Source organism: Cherax quadricarinatus, chromosome 56 (genome assembly GCF_038502225.1).
Source record: "Cherax quadricarinatus isolate ZL_2023a chromosome 56, ASM3850222v1, whole genome shotgun sequence".
Classification (NCBI taxonomy): Eukaryota; Metazoa; Arthropoda; class Malacostraca; order Decapoda; family Parastacidae; genus Cherax; species Cherax quadricarinatus.
Genome location: NC_091347.1, coordinates 18492648 through 18507647, shown reverse-complemented (window position 1 = coordinate 18507647; position 15000 = coordinate 18492648). Strand labels below are relative to the sequence as shown.

Below are 15000 nucleotides of genomic sequence, written 5' to 3'. Positions count from 1 at the left end.
TATATATATATATATATATATATATATATATATATATATATATATATATATATATATATATATATATATATATATATATATATATATATATATATATAAAAGTGACTATTGGCAGAAAGGTGGGCTAGTGCAAAGATGAGTAGTGGGGGGGTTGAAGAGGGTTGGAATAGTTTTAAAAATGCAGTATTAGAATGTGGGGCAGAAGTTTGTGGTTATAGGAGGGTGGGGGCAGGAGGAAAGAGGAGTGATTGGTGGAATGATGAAGTAAAGGGTGTGATAAAAGAGAAAAAGGTAGCTTATGAGAGGTTTTTACAAAGCAGAAGTGTTATAAGAAGAGCAGAGTATATGGAGAGTAAAAGAAAGGTAAAGAGAGTGGTGAGAGAGTGCAAAAGGAGAGCAGATGATAGAGTGGGAGAGGCACTGTCAAGAAATTTTAATGAAAATAAGAAAAAATTTTGGAGTGAGTTAAACAAGTTAAGAAAGCCTAGGGAAAATATGGATTTGTCAGTTAAAAACAGAGTAGGGGAGTTAGTAGATGGGGAGATGGAGGTATTGGGTAGATGGCGAGAATATTTTGAGGAACTTTTAAATGTTAAGGAAGAAACAGAGGCAGTAATTTCATGCACTGGTCAGGGAGGTATACCATCTTTTAGGAGTGAAGAAGAGCAGAATGTAAGTGTGGGGGAGGTACGTGAGGCATTACGCAAAATGAAAGGGGGTAAAGCAGCTGGAACTGATGGGATCATGACAGAAATGTTAAAAGCAGGGGGGGATATAGTGTTGGAGTGGTTGGTACTTTTGTTTAATAAATGTATGAAAGAGGGGAAGGTACCTAGGGATTGGCAGAGAGCATGTATAGTCCCTTTATATAAAGGGAAAGGGGACAAAAGAGACTGTAAAAATTGTAGAGGAATAAGCTTACTGAGTATACCAGGAAAAGTGTACGGTAGGGTTATAATTGAAAGAATTAGAGGTAAGACAGAATGTAGGATTGCGGATGAGCAAGGAGGTTTTAGAGTGGGTAGGGGATGTGTAGATCAGGTGTTTACATTGAAGCATATATGTGAACAGTATTTAGATAAAGATAGGGAAGTTTTTATTGCATTTATGGATTTAGAAAAGGCATATGATAAAGTGGATAGAGGAGCAATGTGGCAGATGTTGCAAGTATATGGAATAGGTGGTAAGTTATTAAATGCTGTAAAGAGTTTTTATGAGGATAGTGAGGCTCAGGTTAGGGTGTGTAGAAGAGAGGGAGACTACTTCCCGGTAAAAGTAGGTCTTAGACAGGGGTGTGTAATGTCACCATGGTTGTTTAATATATTTATAGATGGGGTTGTAAAGGAAGTAAATGCTAGGGTGTTTGGGAGAGGGGTGGGATTAAATTATGGGGAATCAAATTCAAAATGGGAATTGACACAGTTACTTTTTGCTGATGATACTGTGCTTATGGGAGATTCTAAAGAAAAATTGCAAAGGTTAGTGGATGAGTTTGGGAATGTGTGTAAAGGTAGAAAGTTGAAAGTGAACATAGAAAAGAGTAAGGTGATGAGGGTGTCAAATGATTTAGATAAAGAAAAATTGGATATCAAATTGGGGAGGAGGAGTATGGAAGAAGTGAATGTTTTCAGATACTTGGGAGTTGACGTGTCGGCGGATGGATTTATGAAGGATGAGGTTAATCATAGAATTGATGAGGGAAAAAAGGTGAGTGGTGCGTTGAGGTATATGTGGAGTCAAAAAACGTTATCTATGGAGGCAAAGAAGGGAATGTATGAAAGTATAGTAGTACCAACACTCTTATATGGGTGTGAAGCTTGGGTGGTAAATGCAGCAGCGAGGAGACGGTTGGAGGCAGTGGAGATGTCCTGTTTAAGGGCAATGTGTGGTGTAAATATTATGCAGAAAATTCGGAGTGTGGAAATTAGGAGAAGGTGTGGAGTTAATAAAAGTATTAGTCAGAGGGCAGAAGAGGGGTTGTTGAGGTGGTTTGGTCATTTAGAGAGAATGGATCAAAGTAGAATGACATGGAAAGCATATAAATCTATAGGGGAAGGAAGGCGGGGTAGGGGTCGTCCTCGAAAGGGTTGGAGAGAGGGGGTAAAGGAGGTTTTGTGGGTGAGGGGCTTGGACTTCCAGCAAGCGTGCGTGAGCGTATTAGATAGGAGTGAATGGAGACGAATGGTACTTGGGACCTGACGATCTGTTGGAGTGTGAGCAGGGTAATATTTAGTGAAGGGATTCAGGGAAACCGGTTATTTTCATATAGTCGGACTTGAGTCCTGGAAATGGGAAGTACAATGCCTGCACTTTAAAGGAGGGGTTTGGGATATTGGCAGTTTGGAGGGATATGTTGTGTATCTTTATATGTGTATGCTTCCAGACTGTTGTATTCTGAGCACCTCTGCAAAAACAGTGATAATGTGCGAGTGTGGTGAAAGTGTTGAATGATGATGAAAGTATTTTCTTTTTGGGGATTTTCTTTCTTTTTTGGGTCACCCTGCCTCGGTGGGAGACGGCCGACTTGTTGAAAAAAAAAAATATATATATATATATATATACACACACACCCCTCTGGATTTTCTTACTAGTACTTGTTCTTGTTTATTTCTGCTTATCTCCATAGGGAAGTGGAACAGAATTCTTCCTCCATAGGCTATGCATGTCATAAGAGGCAACTAAAATGCCTGGAGCAAGGGGCTAGTAACCCATTTTCCTGTATACATTAGTAAATTTAGAAAGAGAAACTTCTGCCTTTCTTTTTGGGTCACCCTGCTTTGGTGGGATACGGCTGGTTTGTTGAAAGAAGAATATAAAATATGAAGTAACTTTAAAACACTTGAAATTTTGCAAAGTTTCCAGACATACTGAAGAGACATGGAGCTCACGGAGAATGTAAACAAACTGAGTGGTGCCCGGAGACCGTATTAGTGAGTCGGGTGGGACGGGGGGCAAGCTGTATAGAGAGTTTTGGTCATAATCTGAAATGTCCGTATTTGTGGAATGCCATAAGGCGAAACGCCGTAAAGTGGGGCCCTAGTGTATAATTATTATTGCATTATCATCATCAATGTTAAAAAAATGGTCATTAAAGAAAAAAGTATAGACGTTACAACTGAAGGAATACCTTACCTGCATGTTCATTATAGTGACAGTATTGGAGCGATTACAAACAACAATGTGATCAGGATTCTTCGGCAGAATGTGGACAGAATACACTGGAAGATCTGTTGACGTTACACCAGCTAATGATTTGAAGGTTGCGATGCACTCTGTAGTTTTGACAGACCACACCTTCACAGTTCCATCTGATGAGGCACTATTCAAAATATTAGTCATTAGGAACCATACAAGTTGTTTCTTTATTACTACACTGGCCATTTTATACTAAGTTTAGGTGACCCAAAGAAGGAAACACTCACCATTCACTCTGTTTCCCACCAAGGTAGACTCAGAAAAAACCTTTACTATCACTCACTCCCAGTTTTCCACCAAGGAAAAGATTTGTGACCCAACAAAGAAGAAAATGCTTTTGCCATCATTCATTCAATTACTGTCTTGCCAGAAGCATTCTTACATCACAGTTCAGATGATCCTCCAAGCCACAACATTCCCACCCCTCCAGAGTGTAGGTGCTGTACTTCCTACCTCCAGGATTCAAGTTCATCTGACTGGTTTCCCTGAATCCTTTCGTAAATGTTACCCTGCTCACACTCCAACATGTTAAATCATAAAAACCACTTAATGCCACTCACACTTATCTAACACACTTGCACAAGATTGTTGGATGCTGAAGCTCCTAATACTGACTATACACAAATAACCCGCACATAAAAGAGAGAAGCTTTACGACGATGTTTCGGTCCGACTTGGACCATTTACAAAGTCACACGATCCAAGTCGGACCGAAACGTTGTCGTAAAGCTTCTCTCTTTTATGTGCGGGTTATTTGTGTATCATTCCAGTCACGGTATTGTGCCTTTTTTTGTTATTTATACTGACTATGCAGTGAAAATATAACATCCTCCCTTCCCAGTCTTCCTCGGGAAATATGGCTCTGGTCAACATATGATCAGTAGTATGTACTTGTGATAGTGGTATTTTGCATTTCTTTATAAATACAGTTTCACGAATGAATCATACATACTTCATGTGTGCTCATGTTTTCAATTTCTTTTCCAAATTCATGAGGATTTGTACTCATGTCAGAAATGTGATTTGTACAATGGGTAGAGGTAATGAAAACGCTAGCTAAATATTTACCTCACTTCTCCTGTCATCTAGTGGATTACTGAACACTGATTCAAACTATTCATTCATGATTTTGCTCATATTTTTGCAGCATCTGCATTTGAAGCTCATGTAAGCAGTAGGCTAATTCTAGAGGCAGGTCTTTACTAGCATTTCTACATATGTAGAAATATTAAGAGCTTTTTTTTGCAATTCTTGAATATCATTTGTTGTTTTTGTGCTTCTTCCATCTGGTTTTATATCTGTTACAGGGTTTATACAGTACCTGGGAGGCAATTAGGTCTGATCCAAGGGAAGGTCAGGTCAATTTTCTTGAAACGAGAGCCCTTCACCATCATCAAGGAGCCTTCCTTGAGAGGATCTATCTATATCCCTAATTTCTTGGTATAGATTTTCTTTCCTTTATTGTAACCCCTTTTCTTCTTTTGTACTGTCTTCTACATTTTATTTCAATAGTTGATCTCCTTGTATACTTTCTCACTGGAATATATTTTATACAGGCACTGTACTCAGCTTTCTCATGCACTAATACAGGTTACGGGTGCTGAAGTCTATTTCCTAGGGACTTTGTGATAGTTCTTTGTTTATTTAGTCTCAATTCTCTGGGGTTTTAAATTAAATTTACTGAATATTCCTTCATGTTGTCTGATTTTTTGGTTCTCCAAGAATGAATTTATGCTCGTCTGTACTTCAATAATGTTATGATCAAAGCTCATTGCATTTAACCCTTAAACTGTCCAAATTTGGCACAATAGGCTTGAGTAGCCTACACATGAAAGAATGGGTCTGTGCACTCAGTGTGTGTAGTATTAAAAAAATCTGGGGCCACTTAGTACCTTGTGGGAACACCAGTTCAACTGAATGCCAGTCAGAGCAAACAGCATGGCAAACACCAGGGATTCACTGATGCCATGTCACATTAACACTCCCCTTTTAAGAGGAAAGTAAAGATAGGTTAGATAAATATACATGAGTGAGTGTGGGTGGGTGAGAGTTGGACCTGATTAGCTTGTGCTACTAGGTCTGATGTCGTGCTCCTTCCTTCAGTGGATGTCACCTGACTAGGTGGGTCATTGGTCTAAGCTGAAGGAGGGGGGATAACATGGCCCTGCCTTGCATGGGCCAGTAGGCCTGCTGCAGTGTTCCTTCTGTCTTATGTTCTTATGTATTTGGCAGGCTGGCCAGCTGGCTGGCTGGCTGTGGCTGTCTATATCTCTGTCTATCTATATCTCTGTCTCATATGTACACATAAGCACAGTTATTATACATAGTGTAAATTACCTAGGATAACCCAAAAATTCCAGGCGAAGATAAACAGACAGATAGATAGACAGATAGATAGACAAACATATTTGTGTGTATCAGTGAAAACAAATAAACCTAGGGCTCCCCAAGTGCCCATTTATTAAATGTCACTGGGCTGTCAACAGATGTCATAACACCATTCTTCAAGGAGTTTCATATATGTATACTCCAGGCAGACAGAAAGACAGATAAGCAGAGACAGACAGGCATGCAGACAGAGACAGGTAGACAGATAGATAGATAGATGGACATGTTTGTGTGTAACAGTGATGACAAATACAGCGAGGGTTAGCTAAATACATGAGTGAGTGTGGGTGGATATGAGCTGGACCTGACTAGCTTGTCCTACTAGGTCTGATGTCGTGCTCCTTCCTTCAGTGGATGTGACCTAACTAGGTGGGTCATTGGTCTAAGCTGGGGGGGATGGGTTGAGGACATGGATCTGCCTTGCATGGGCCAGTAGGCCTGCTTCAGTGTTCCTTCTTTCTTATGGATTCGGCAGGCTGGCCGAATGGCTGGCTCACTGGCTGGCTTTGGCTGGCTGGCTGGCTGGCTGGCTTTGGCTGGCTTTGGCTGTCTCTCTGTCTATATCTCTGTCTCACATGTACACATAAGTACAGATATTATACATAGTGTAAATTACCTAGGATAACCCAAAAATTTCAGATAGACAGACAAACATGTTTGTGTGTATCAGTGAAAACAAATAAAGCCAGAGTTCCCCAAGTGCCCATTTATCAAATGTCACTGGGATGTCAACAGTTGTTATAACACCATTCTTCAAGGAGTTTCACATATACTCCAGATAGATAGAAAAAAAGATAAGCAGAGCTAGACAGATAAGTAGAAACAGACAAGTAGGCAGGCAGGTGGACAGACAGACAGATACATAGACGGACAGACAAGACATGTTTGTGTGTAACAATGATAACAAATATAGCGAGGGTTAGCTGGAGCAGTGGGTATTTATCAAATGTCACTGGGCTGTCACCAGTATAGGGATGCCTTTCATAACACCATGCTTCAAGGTATACTCCAGCATGTCTAAAACATTGCTGGGACCTATAAATACCTACCATCCAACTTACGACCACTCAACTTACGACCATGTTTTGTACGCCAAATTTCTGTGAAATAAACAACTGTTTGTGTTGTACAGTGTTTATCCTAAACCTTACAGTATAAAATGCAGTAGTAACAGCATAAAAAGTAAAAAATGAAATACCAAAATAAAACAATAAAATAAAATCATTACAAAAGTGTGATGTTGATATTCAGTAGTAAGGCTCGACATGACATTCTGACTTACGACTGGTTGGTTAGAACCAAGCTTGGTCGTAAGTCGGATGGTACCTATACTTTGGATATATTTCTAGACAACAGTAAATAACCCAGGCAGGTGTAAATGTTCACCTGTCAATGTGATTGTAACTATTTGAGTACTATTTCAGTATCTAATATTAGTGTCAGAACAAAGTTTGGCTATGAAATCACAAGAACTATTATAAATTGTAATTATCAGAACATAAAAAATACATAAATTAAAATAAAAACGAGAAAAAAAGGTATATAGGCAACACTTCTGCAAGCGGCAGGAGTCGATGTTGCCATCAGGTGAGCATCCAGAGCCAACTTTGCGATCTTATATTTTGGTAAGTACTGACCCTAAATTTGTTTTTTAATCCTATTACATGTAGAAAAATGTGCTCTTCATTAAAAAAAAAAAAAAAAAAAAAAAGATATTTTTATTTTTCAAAATATTCAGAGCGCTATGCGAGTGAACGTAGATCTATGTTTGGACAGTTTAAGGGTTAAGTGTGTTATGTATCTAATTAGTTCCTCCTTGTTTGTTAAGATCAAATCTCCTGTATTTTAATTTTTTAGGATGTTCTCTAATATGTTTTGACCATCTGGTGCAAACAAGGCCTGGTGACCAACCTTATTATGTTATGACCATATAGTTTAAAGACGACTTGGTGATTAGGTTTATTATTTGGTGTAATGAAAACTTTGGCAACCAACCTTATTATGTTATGACCATCTTGTGTAAAGGTTGCCTGGTTGACAAAGGATGAATGCCCTCGGAACTCCTTCAAGGTCTTGCCAGATTTTAGCCCATGGATTCTAGAAGCAAACTATGTGATTACTAAAAAGCAAATTAATTTTATTACAGTAAATAATTACAGTTTAAATAATTTAGAGGTTAGATCTATTAGCTCCAAGAATTCACATGAATAGAGCTCGTTTTGCAGACAACCTGGAAGTTAAAGCTACCACATACATAACCACTCTTTTTTATAAATGATTCAATGAGGAAACTCAATTCATCAAGAAACAAGGAATCTGTGCCATCAGTGCCAGGACAATATACAACCATCAGTCTCTCAATCTGCTGATGGCATTTAACCACTTCTTCCATGACCTTAAATGGTACAATAGGCTGACCAACTGATATATGATAATAAGCACATGACATAAATGAAGAACAGATGGCTACAGCTCCGCCACCAAAGTAGCCACTGACCTTTGAATATGATAAGCTGAAAAGGACCTGGGGACAGTGGCTGCAATAACTTATGTCAGACTGAACCAACCATGTTTCTGTCAAATACAGAATATCAAGAGAAAACTTGTTCAAAACTTCAATACCATGCATAATTTTCATATTGAAGTGACATTCAATAATCCCACCCTCAATGGTGTTAAGCAGCCTAAGGATTTTTTTTTTTAAACTAAAATTTGTATTTTCCATCAATTTACAACACTACAGCATCATCTATGGACAGTCTGAGCTAGACATAAAATGAATTTTGACCTGAAGAGCATTTGTGGAGGAGCAATTAATACAACAGGGAGAATATCGGTTGCTGCAACTTTGAGATTCATGATCAGTACAAAAAGCACACCTATGTGGACTAGATTTGGCTGCAGTATGACCAAAGCTCTGGCAATGGTCACCCAAAACCTGTCATAAACCTTGCATCTTGTTAGGCCAACAAATAGATAAAGGATGGCCCTGCTTTACAGCACTTTGCTTTACGGCAATTCCCTAACATGGACACTTCAAACTATATCCAAAAATTCATTTATATGGCTCCTGATTCACTGTTATGGTATCTGCACACCACCTGTTCACTCCTCCATGAGCTATGCATTTCTCCCAATCATGTCTGGAAACTTTCCAAAGTTTCAAGTGTTTTAAAGTTATTGCATATTTTATATATACAGTAGGGCCCAGTTTTAAGGCTTTTCGTCTTACAGCGTTCATATGTTCTTTTAAGTGTATGTATGTGTATTTTTTTTTTAACACATCGGCCGATTCCCACCAAGGCAGGGTGGCCCAAAAAAGAAAAACATTCATCATCATTCACATCATCACTGTCTTGCCAGAGGGATGCTTTACACTACGGTTATAAAACTGCAACATTAACACCCCTCCTTCAGAGTGCAGACACTGTACTTCCCATCTCCAGGACTCAAGTCCGGCCTGCCGGTTTCCCTGAATCCCTTCATAAATGTTACTTTGCTCACACTCCAACAGCACATCAAGTATTAAAAACCATTTGTCTCCATTCACTCCTATCAAATACGCTCACGCATGCTTGCCGAAAGTCCAAGCCCCTCGCACACAAAACCTCCTTTACTCCTGCCCTCCAACCCTTCCTAGGCTGACCCCTACCCCGCCTTCCCTCCACTACAGATTTATACACTCTCGAAGTCATTCTGTTTTGTTCCATTCTCTTTACATGTTCGAACCACCTCAACAACCCTTCCTCAGCCCTCTGGATAACAGTTTTGGTAATCCTGCACCTTCTCCTAATTTCCAAACTACAAATTCTCTGCATTATATTCACACCACACATTGCCCTCTGACATGACATCTCCACTGCCTCCAGCCTCCTCCTCGCTGCAACATTCATCACCCAAGATTCACACCCATATAAGAGTGTTGGTACAACTATACTCTCACACATTTCCCTTTTGCTTTCATGGACAAAGTTCTTTGTCTCCACAGACTCCTAAGTGCACCACTCACCCTTTTCCCCTCATCAATTCTATGATTCACCTCATCCTTCATAGACCCATCTGCTGACATGTCCACCCCTAAATATCTAAATACATTAAGCTCCTCCATACTCTCTTCCTCCAATCTGATATCCAATCTTTTGTCACCTAATCTTTTTGTTATCCTCATCACCTTACTCTTTCCTATATTCACTTTTAATTTTCTTCTTTTACATACCCTACCAAATTCATCCACCAATCTCTGCAACTTATACTTCTTGAAATAAATCCAAGTAATCAGCTGGCATTGTTGTGCACACTAAGGCACTGCTGTCTTGGCTTTAGATTTCTGCTTACCATGACTCCTAAGTCTTTTTCACATTCTGTATGATCAAGCTCTACTTCACCTTGATTATAGCTTCGAGAGTTATTTTCATTACCAAGGGCTAGTACTTTACACTTATCCACATTGAACCTCATCTGCCATTTTTCAGACCAAGACATTAATTTGTCCAAATCGTCCTAGAGTTCATTGATATCCTCCTCAGAGTGAATTATACGGCCTATCTTTGTATCATCAGCAAACTTACTCATGCCACTCGTAATCCCTTCATCAAGGTCATTAATGTAAATTATGAACAAGAGATGGCCTAAAACTGATCCTTGTGGAACGCCGCTAGTGACTAATCCCCATTCAGATTTCACTCCATTAATGGTAACTCTCTGCTTTCTATTGGTAAGCCATGCCTCTATCCATGCTAGAACTTTACCTCCTATACCATGAGCTGCCATTTTTCTTAAGAGTCTCTTGTGAGGTACTCTATCGAAGGCTTTACTAAAATCCAAATAAACAATATCATATTCTTTATCACTGTCAACTGCCTCAAATGTTCTATTGAAGAACGTCAGTAAATTTGTCAGGCAGGAACGACCTCTCGTGAATCCATGCTGAGATTCGTTTATCAAGTTATGCTCTTCAAGGTGACTTCTAATAATGTCAGCTATAATTGATTCTAATAACATGATGGTAGGATTGCTGGTGTCTTTTTATTCTGTCTCATACACATGCAAGATTTCAGGTATGTCTTGCTACTTCTACTTACACTTAGGTCACACTACACATACATGTACAAACATATATATACACACCCCTCTGGGTTGTCTTCTATTTTCTTTCTAGTTCTTCTTATTTCTTCTTACCTCCATGGGGAAGTGGAACAGAATTCTTCCTCCGTAAGCTATGCGTGTTGTAAGAGGTGACTAAAATGCCGAGAGCAAGGGGCTAATAACCTTCTCTCCTGTATATATTACTAAATGTAAAAGGAGAAACTTTCGGTTTTCCTTTTGGGCCACCCCACCTCGGTGGGATGCGGCCAATGTGTTGAAAGAAAGAAATGCGATTTGTGGAACTCGCTGACGTTGCCGCCACCCGGTCATTTTGGGTCAATTTCCCGCCTCTATATCTTGGTAAGTACAGATCAGGAATTTTTTTTGTTTTGTTTTATTACCTTCACAAAAATATTATCTTTAATTCTGTAAGAAAAAATAATTTTTTTTTTTTTTTCAAAATTTCTTGGACACTGGAGCACCCCTTGAAATTTTGCCTCTGGACCCTGAAAAGGTTCAGAACTGCAAGAAACCTCTCTTGTGTGCCCTAAGTGTATACAGTGGACCCCCGTGAATTTGCCGTTCCGAATTCGTGGCTTTAGTAATTCGCAGATTTTTCGTTAGAACCTAACTAATAATTGTTTGTGGAAATCCCTGCAAATTCGCGGAAATTTTGACTTTTCTCATGGCAATATATAATTTTTTGTGTGTTTTAACACTAAATATTAAGAAAAATATAATTTAACCCTTTGACTGTTTTGGTCATATACATACGTCTTACGAGGTACCGTGTTTGACGTATATATACTCATAAATTCTAGCGGCTTCAAATCAAGCAGGAGAAAGCTGGTAGGCCCACATGTGAGAGAATGGGTCTGTGTGGTCAGAGTGCACCATATAAAAAAAATCCTGGAGCATGCAGTGCATAATGAGAAAAAAAAAACTGACCGTTTTTTTAATTAAAATGCCGACTTTGTGGTCTATTTTCGTATAGTATTTATGGTTGTATTCTTGTTTTCTTGGTCTCATTTGATAGAATGGAAAACTTGTTATAGAAATAGAGGTGATTTTGATTGGTTTTACTATAAAAAGAACCTGGAAATGGAGCTCAAAGTAGGGGAAATGTTTGATTTTTGCCGATGTTCAAAAGTAAACAAATGATGTCATTGTCCAATAAATGTCCAACTAGCCGTTCTAATATGCAGTCATGAATGGGTTGACATTATTTGTACAACTTTTACAGTACTGCAGAAGTCTGCATAACAGTAAATCTTCTATTTTTTGTTTGAATAAAAATTCAAAATAGAAAGCAAGAGTAATATCAGAGGGGCCTGGAGATGTGACTGATGAGCAAAGAAAATGTTATTTTAGAGCCAGGAATGTCTGCATTGTTCATTCTAGACCTTATTTTGAAATTGTCATATTTTTTAATTTTCGTGAAATTGGCCAAATTGCAAATTTCTGACCACGATATTGGGTACTTGAAATAGGGAAATGGGCAGTTTCTTGTACTCAATCGATAGAAAAAATTGAGTTCAAAAGAAATAGCTATGAGTTAGGTCGACTGGAACAATGGAATTAGCCGAAAATAGGGCTCAAAGTGGGCAAAATCGCCGATTCATAAATATCGCCGAGGTCGCTACTTTGCGAGAGCGTAATTCCGTCAGTTTTCCATCAAATTTCGTTTTTTTGGTGTCATTACAATCGGTAAAAGATTCTCTATCATTTCATAAGAAAAAATAATTTTTTTTTATTGAAATTTTGCAACACCAGGAGACACCTCAGGATTGGGGGTTGCGACAGTCAAGGGGTTAATAAGTTTGTAACAAATATCAATGTAAATTCAGCAAAATTTCCATACATTTAACTTTCCTTTTACTAAATTAAATTTTTTACCGTATATTTACTGGCCTAGGAAAGGTTGGAGGGAGTGGGTAAAGGAGGTTTTGTGTGCGAGGGGCTTGGATTTCCAGCAAGCATGCGTGAGTGTATTTGATAGGAGTGAATGGAGACAAGTGGTTTTTAATACTTGACGTGCTGTTGGAGTGTGAGCAAAGTAACATTTATGAAGGGATTCAGGGAAACCAGCAGGCAGGCCGGATTTGAGTCCTGGAAATGGGAAGAACAGTGTCTGCACCCTGAAAGAGGGGTGTTAGTGTTGCAGTTTTATAAACTGTAGTGTAAAGTACCTCTCTGGCAAGACAGTGATGGAGTGAATGACGAAAGTTCTTCTTTTTCGGGCCACCCTGCCTTGGTGGGAATCAGCCGGTGTTAATAAAAAAATAATAAAATATTTACCATACGTATACCAAAGAAAATGGGGTTGCATTAATTACAGTATACCAAAGAAAATGGGCTTGCATGAATAATAATGCATATAGGGGTAACACAGGCATTTTACTTCTAGCACTGCAGGAGACATAGCAGTACAGTACTATATAGGGGTTTATCTTTACATTCTTTATTTTTTTAAGGGTGATGTATGAAGCTGAGTTTGAAATTAAAGTGTTTTTGGGGCATATTTAGGGTTTAAACTATTAAAATAGGCATTTTTTAACTGCATCCAGAATTCACGGTTTTTCCGAATTTGTGAATGGTCTTGGAACGTAATCCCCGTGAATTTGGGGGGACTACTGTACTATGGAGAAGGAGCTTAGACATGGTTGAAATTCCACGGTCACTAAAAACAACTAATATATAGCCCCACTCCATAAAGGTGGCAGCAAAGCATTAGCTATGAACTATAGACCAATAGCTCTAACGTCCCACATCATAAAATCTTTGAAAGACTGCTAAGAAGCATGATTGCAAACCACTTGGATTCCCAAAAACTGCACAATGCAGGGCAACATGGATTCAAGAGCAGGTTGCTCCCGCCCCTCTCAACTACTGGATCATTACGATATGGTCTTGGATGCACTGGAAGAAAAACAAAATGCCTTTGACAAATGCGATTATGGTGTAATAGTACACAAAATACGTGCTAAAGGAATAACTGGGACATCCAACAGGTGTTTGAACATGTTAGATAGGGGTGAGATGAGACAAGTGGTTTTTGTGACTCGATGTGCTGTTGGAGTGTGAGGAAAGTAAGATTTATGAAGAGGAAAACCAGTTAGTTGAATTTAATTTTTTGAAGGCAGGAATTACAGTGCCTGCACTTAGAAGAATGAGTGGGGATGTTGCAGTTTGAAAGAGCATCTGAGCTGTAGTATAGGCACACTTCTGACAAGAGTGATGGGGCAAGTAATGGTGAAAGTGTTTCTTCTTTTTCAGGTCACTCTACCTCAGCGGGAGATGGCTAGTGTGTTAAAAAAAATATCATTTGAAAAAGAAGGAAAAAGAGATACTACAGAGACCACAAAGTCAGCATCATCAAGAAAATAGGAAACCATGGAAGCCTTGACTGTCTGACCTCGGGAGTTGTAAACTAAGCATCAAAACGTGATTGAAACTGAGCTTAATGATTCCTGAATTAATTTAGTTAGATGGCCAATGGCAGTACAGGCACTCCTCACTTAATGACCTACCCGTTTAACGATCGCTCGGACTTACGACCAGATCTCTCCGACCAGTTGGTATTGTATGCTGTATGAGAACAGCATCAAGCAATCTCCTAGACTTCATATTTTATGTATAAATTTGTACTTTATTGTGCACCTACAGTACAAGAGAGAGTTGGAAGCACAGCAACACTTGGAAGGGGGAAGAAGAGGAGGAGGAAAGAATGGAAGAAGTACAAAAGATATTCACTGTAAAGGGGTTAGCTGGTGTGTTCGTCTGTTTGTTTACATTATCGGTGTCTCTTGTTTACGATGGTATCTAAGGGTAAGTTTCTTCAGGTACAGATACACATAAATATAGTTACATAAATTATCATACATAGAAGTATATGTGTAGATTACCTAGGATATACCAAAAAAGTCACTTTGACTGACTTTTTTGGATTATCCTAGGTAATCTACACATATGCTGCTATGTATGATAATTTATATAACTGCATTTATATGTACCTGTACCTGAATAAACTTACCCTTAGATATCACTGTAAATGAGTGAGATGCCAAGAATGTAAACAAACAGATGAACACACCAGCTAACCTCTTTACAGTGAACAAGGTATATCAATCATGATAATAATAATGATGATAATAATAATGATAATACTAATACTAATACAATGGAACCTCAAAAATCGAACTGCTCCCAACACGACCAATTATGTAAGTGTATTTTTGTAAGCGCTTTTATAAGTGTATTTTTGAGGGTCTGAAATGGACTAATCTAATTTACATTATTCCTGATGGGAATAAATTCATTCGGTAAAGGCAC

At 38.7% G+C, this 15000-nt stretch overlaps 1 protein-coding gene across 11 annotated transcripts in view; it reads right to left on the bottom strand.

Moving 5' to 3' along the window:
* Positions 1-15000, bottom strand: part of Smu1 (Smu1 spliceosomal factor) — a 154416-nt gene that overhangs the window by 29497 nt on the left and 109919 nt on the right. For all 11 annotated transcript variants that reach the window (XM_070097125.1, XM_070097127.1, XM_070097131.1 and 8 more), the window contains 2 exons: positions 7579-7680; positions 3133-3319 (listed from right to left, as the gene is read on the bottom strand). In XM_070097125.1, the coding sequence (XP_069953226.1) occupies positions 3133-3319; positions 7579-7680 (289 nt within the window). The remainder of the gene's footprint in view (positions 1-3132; positions 3320-7578; positions 7681-15000) is intronic.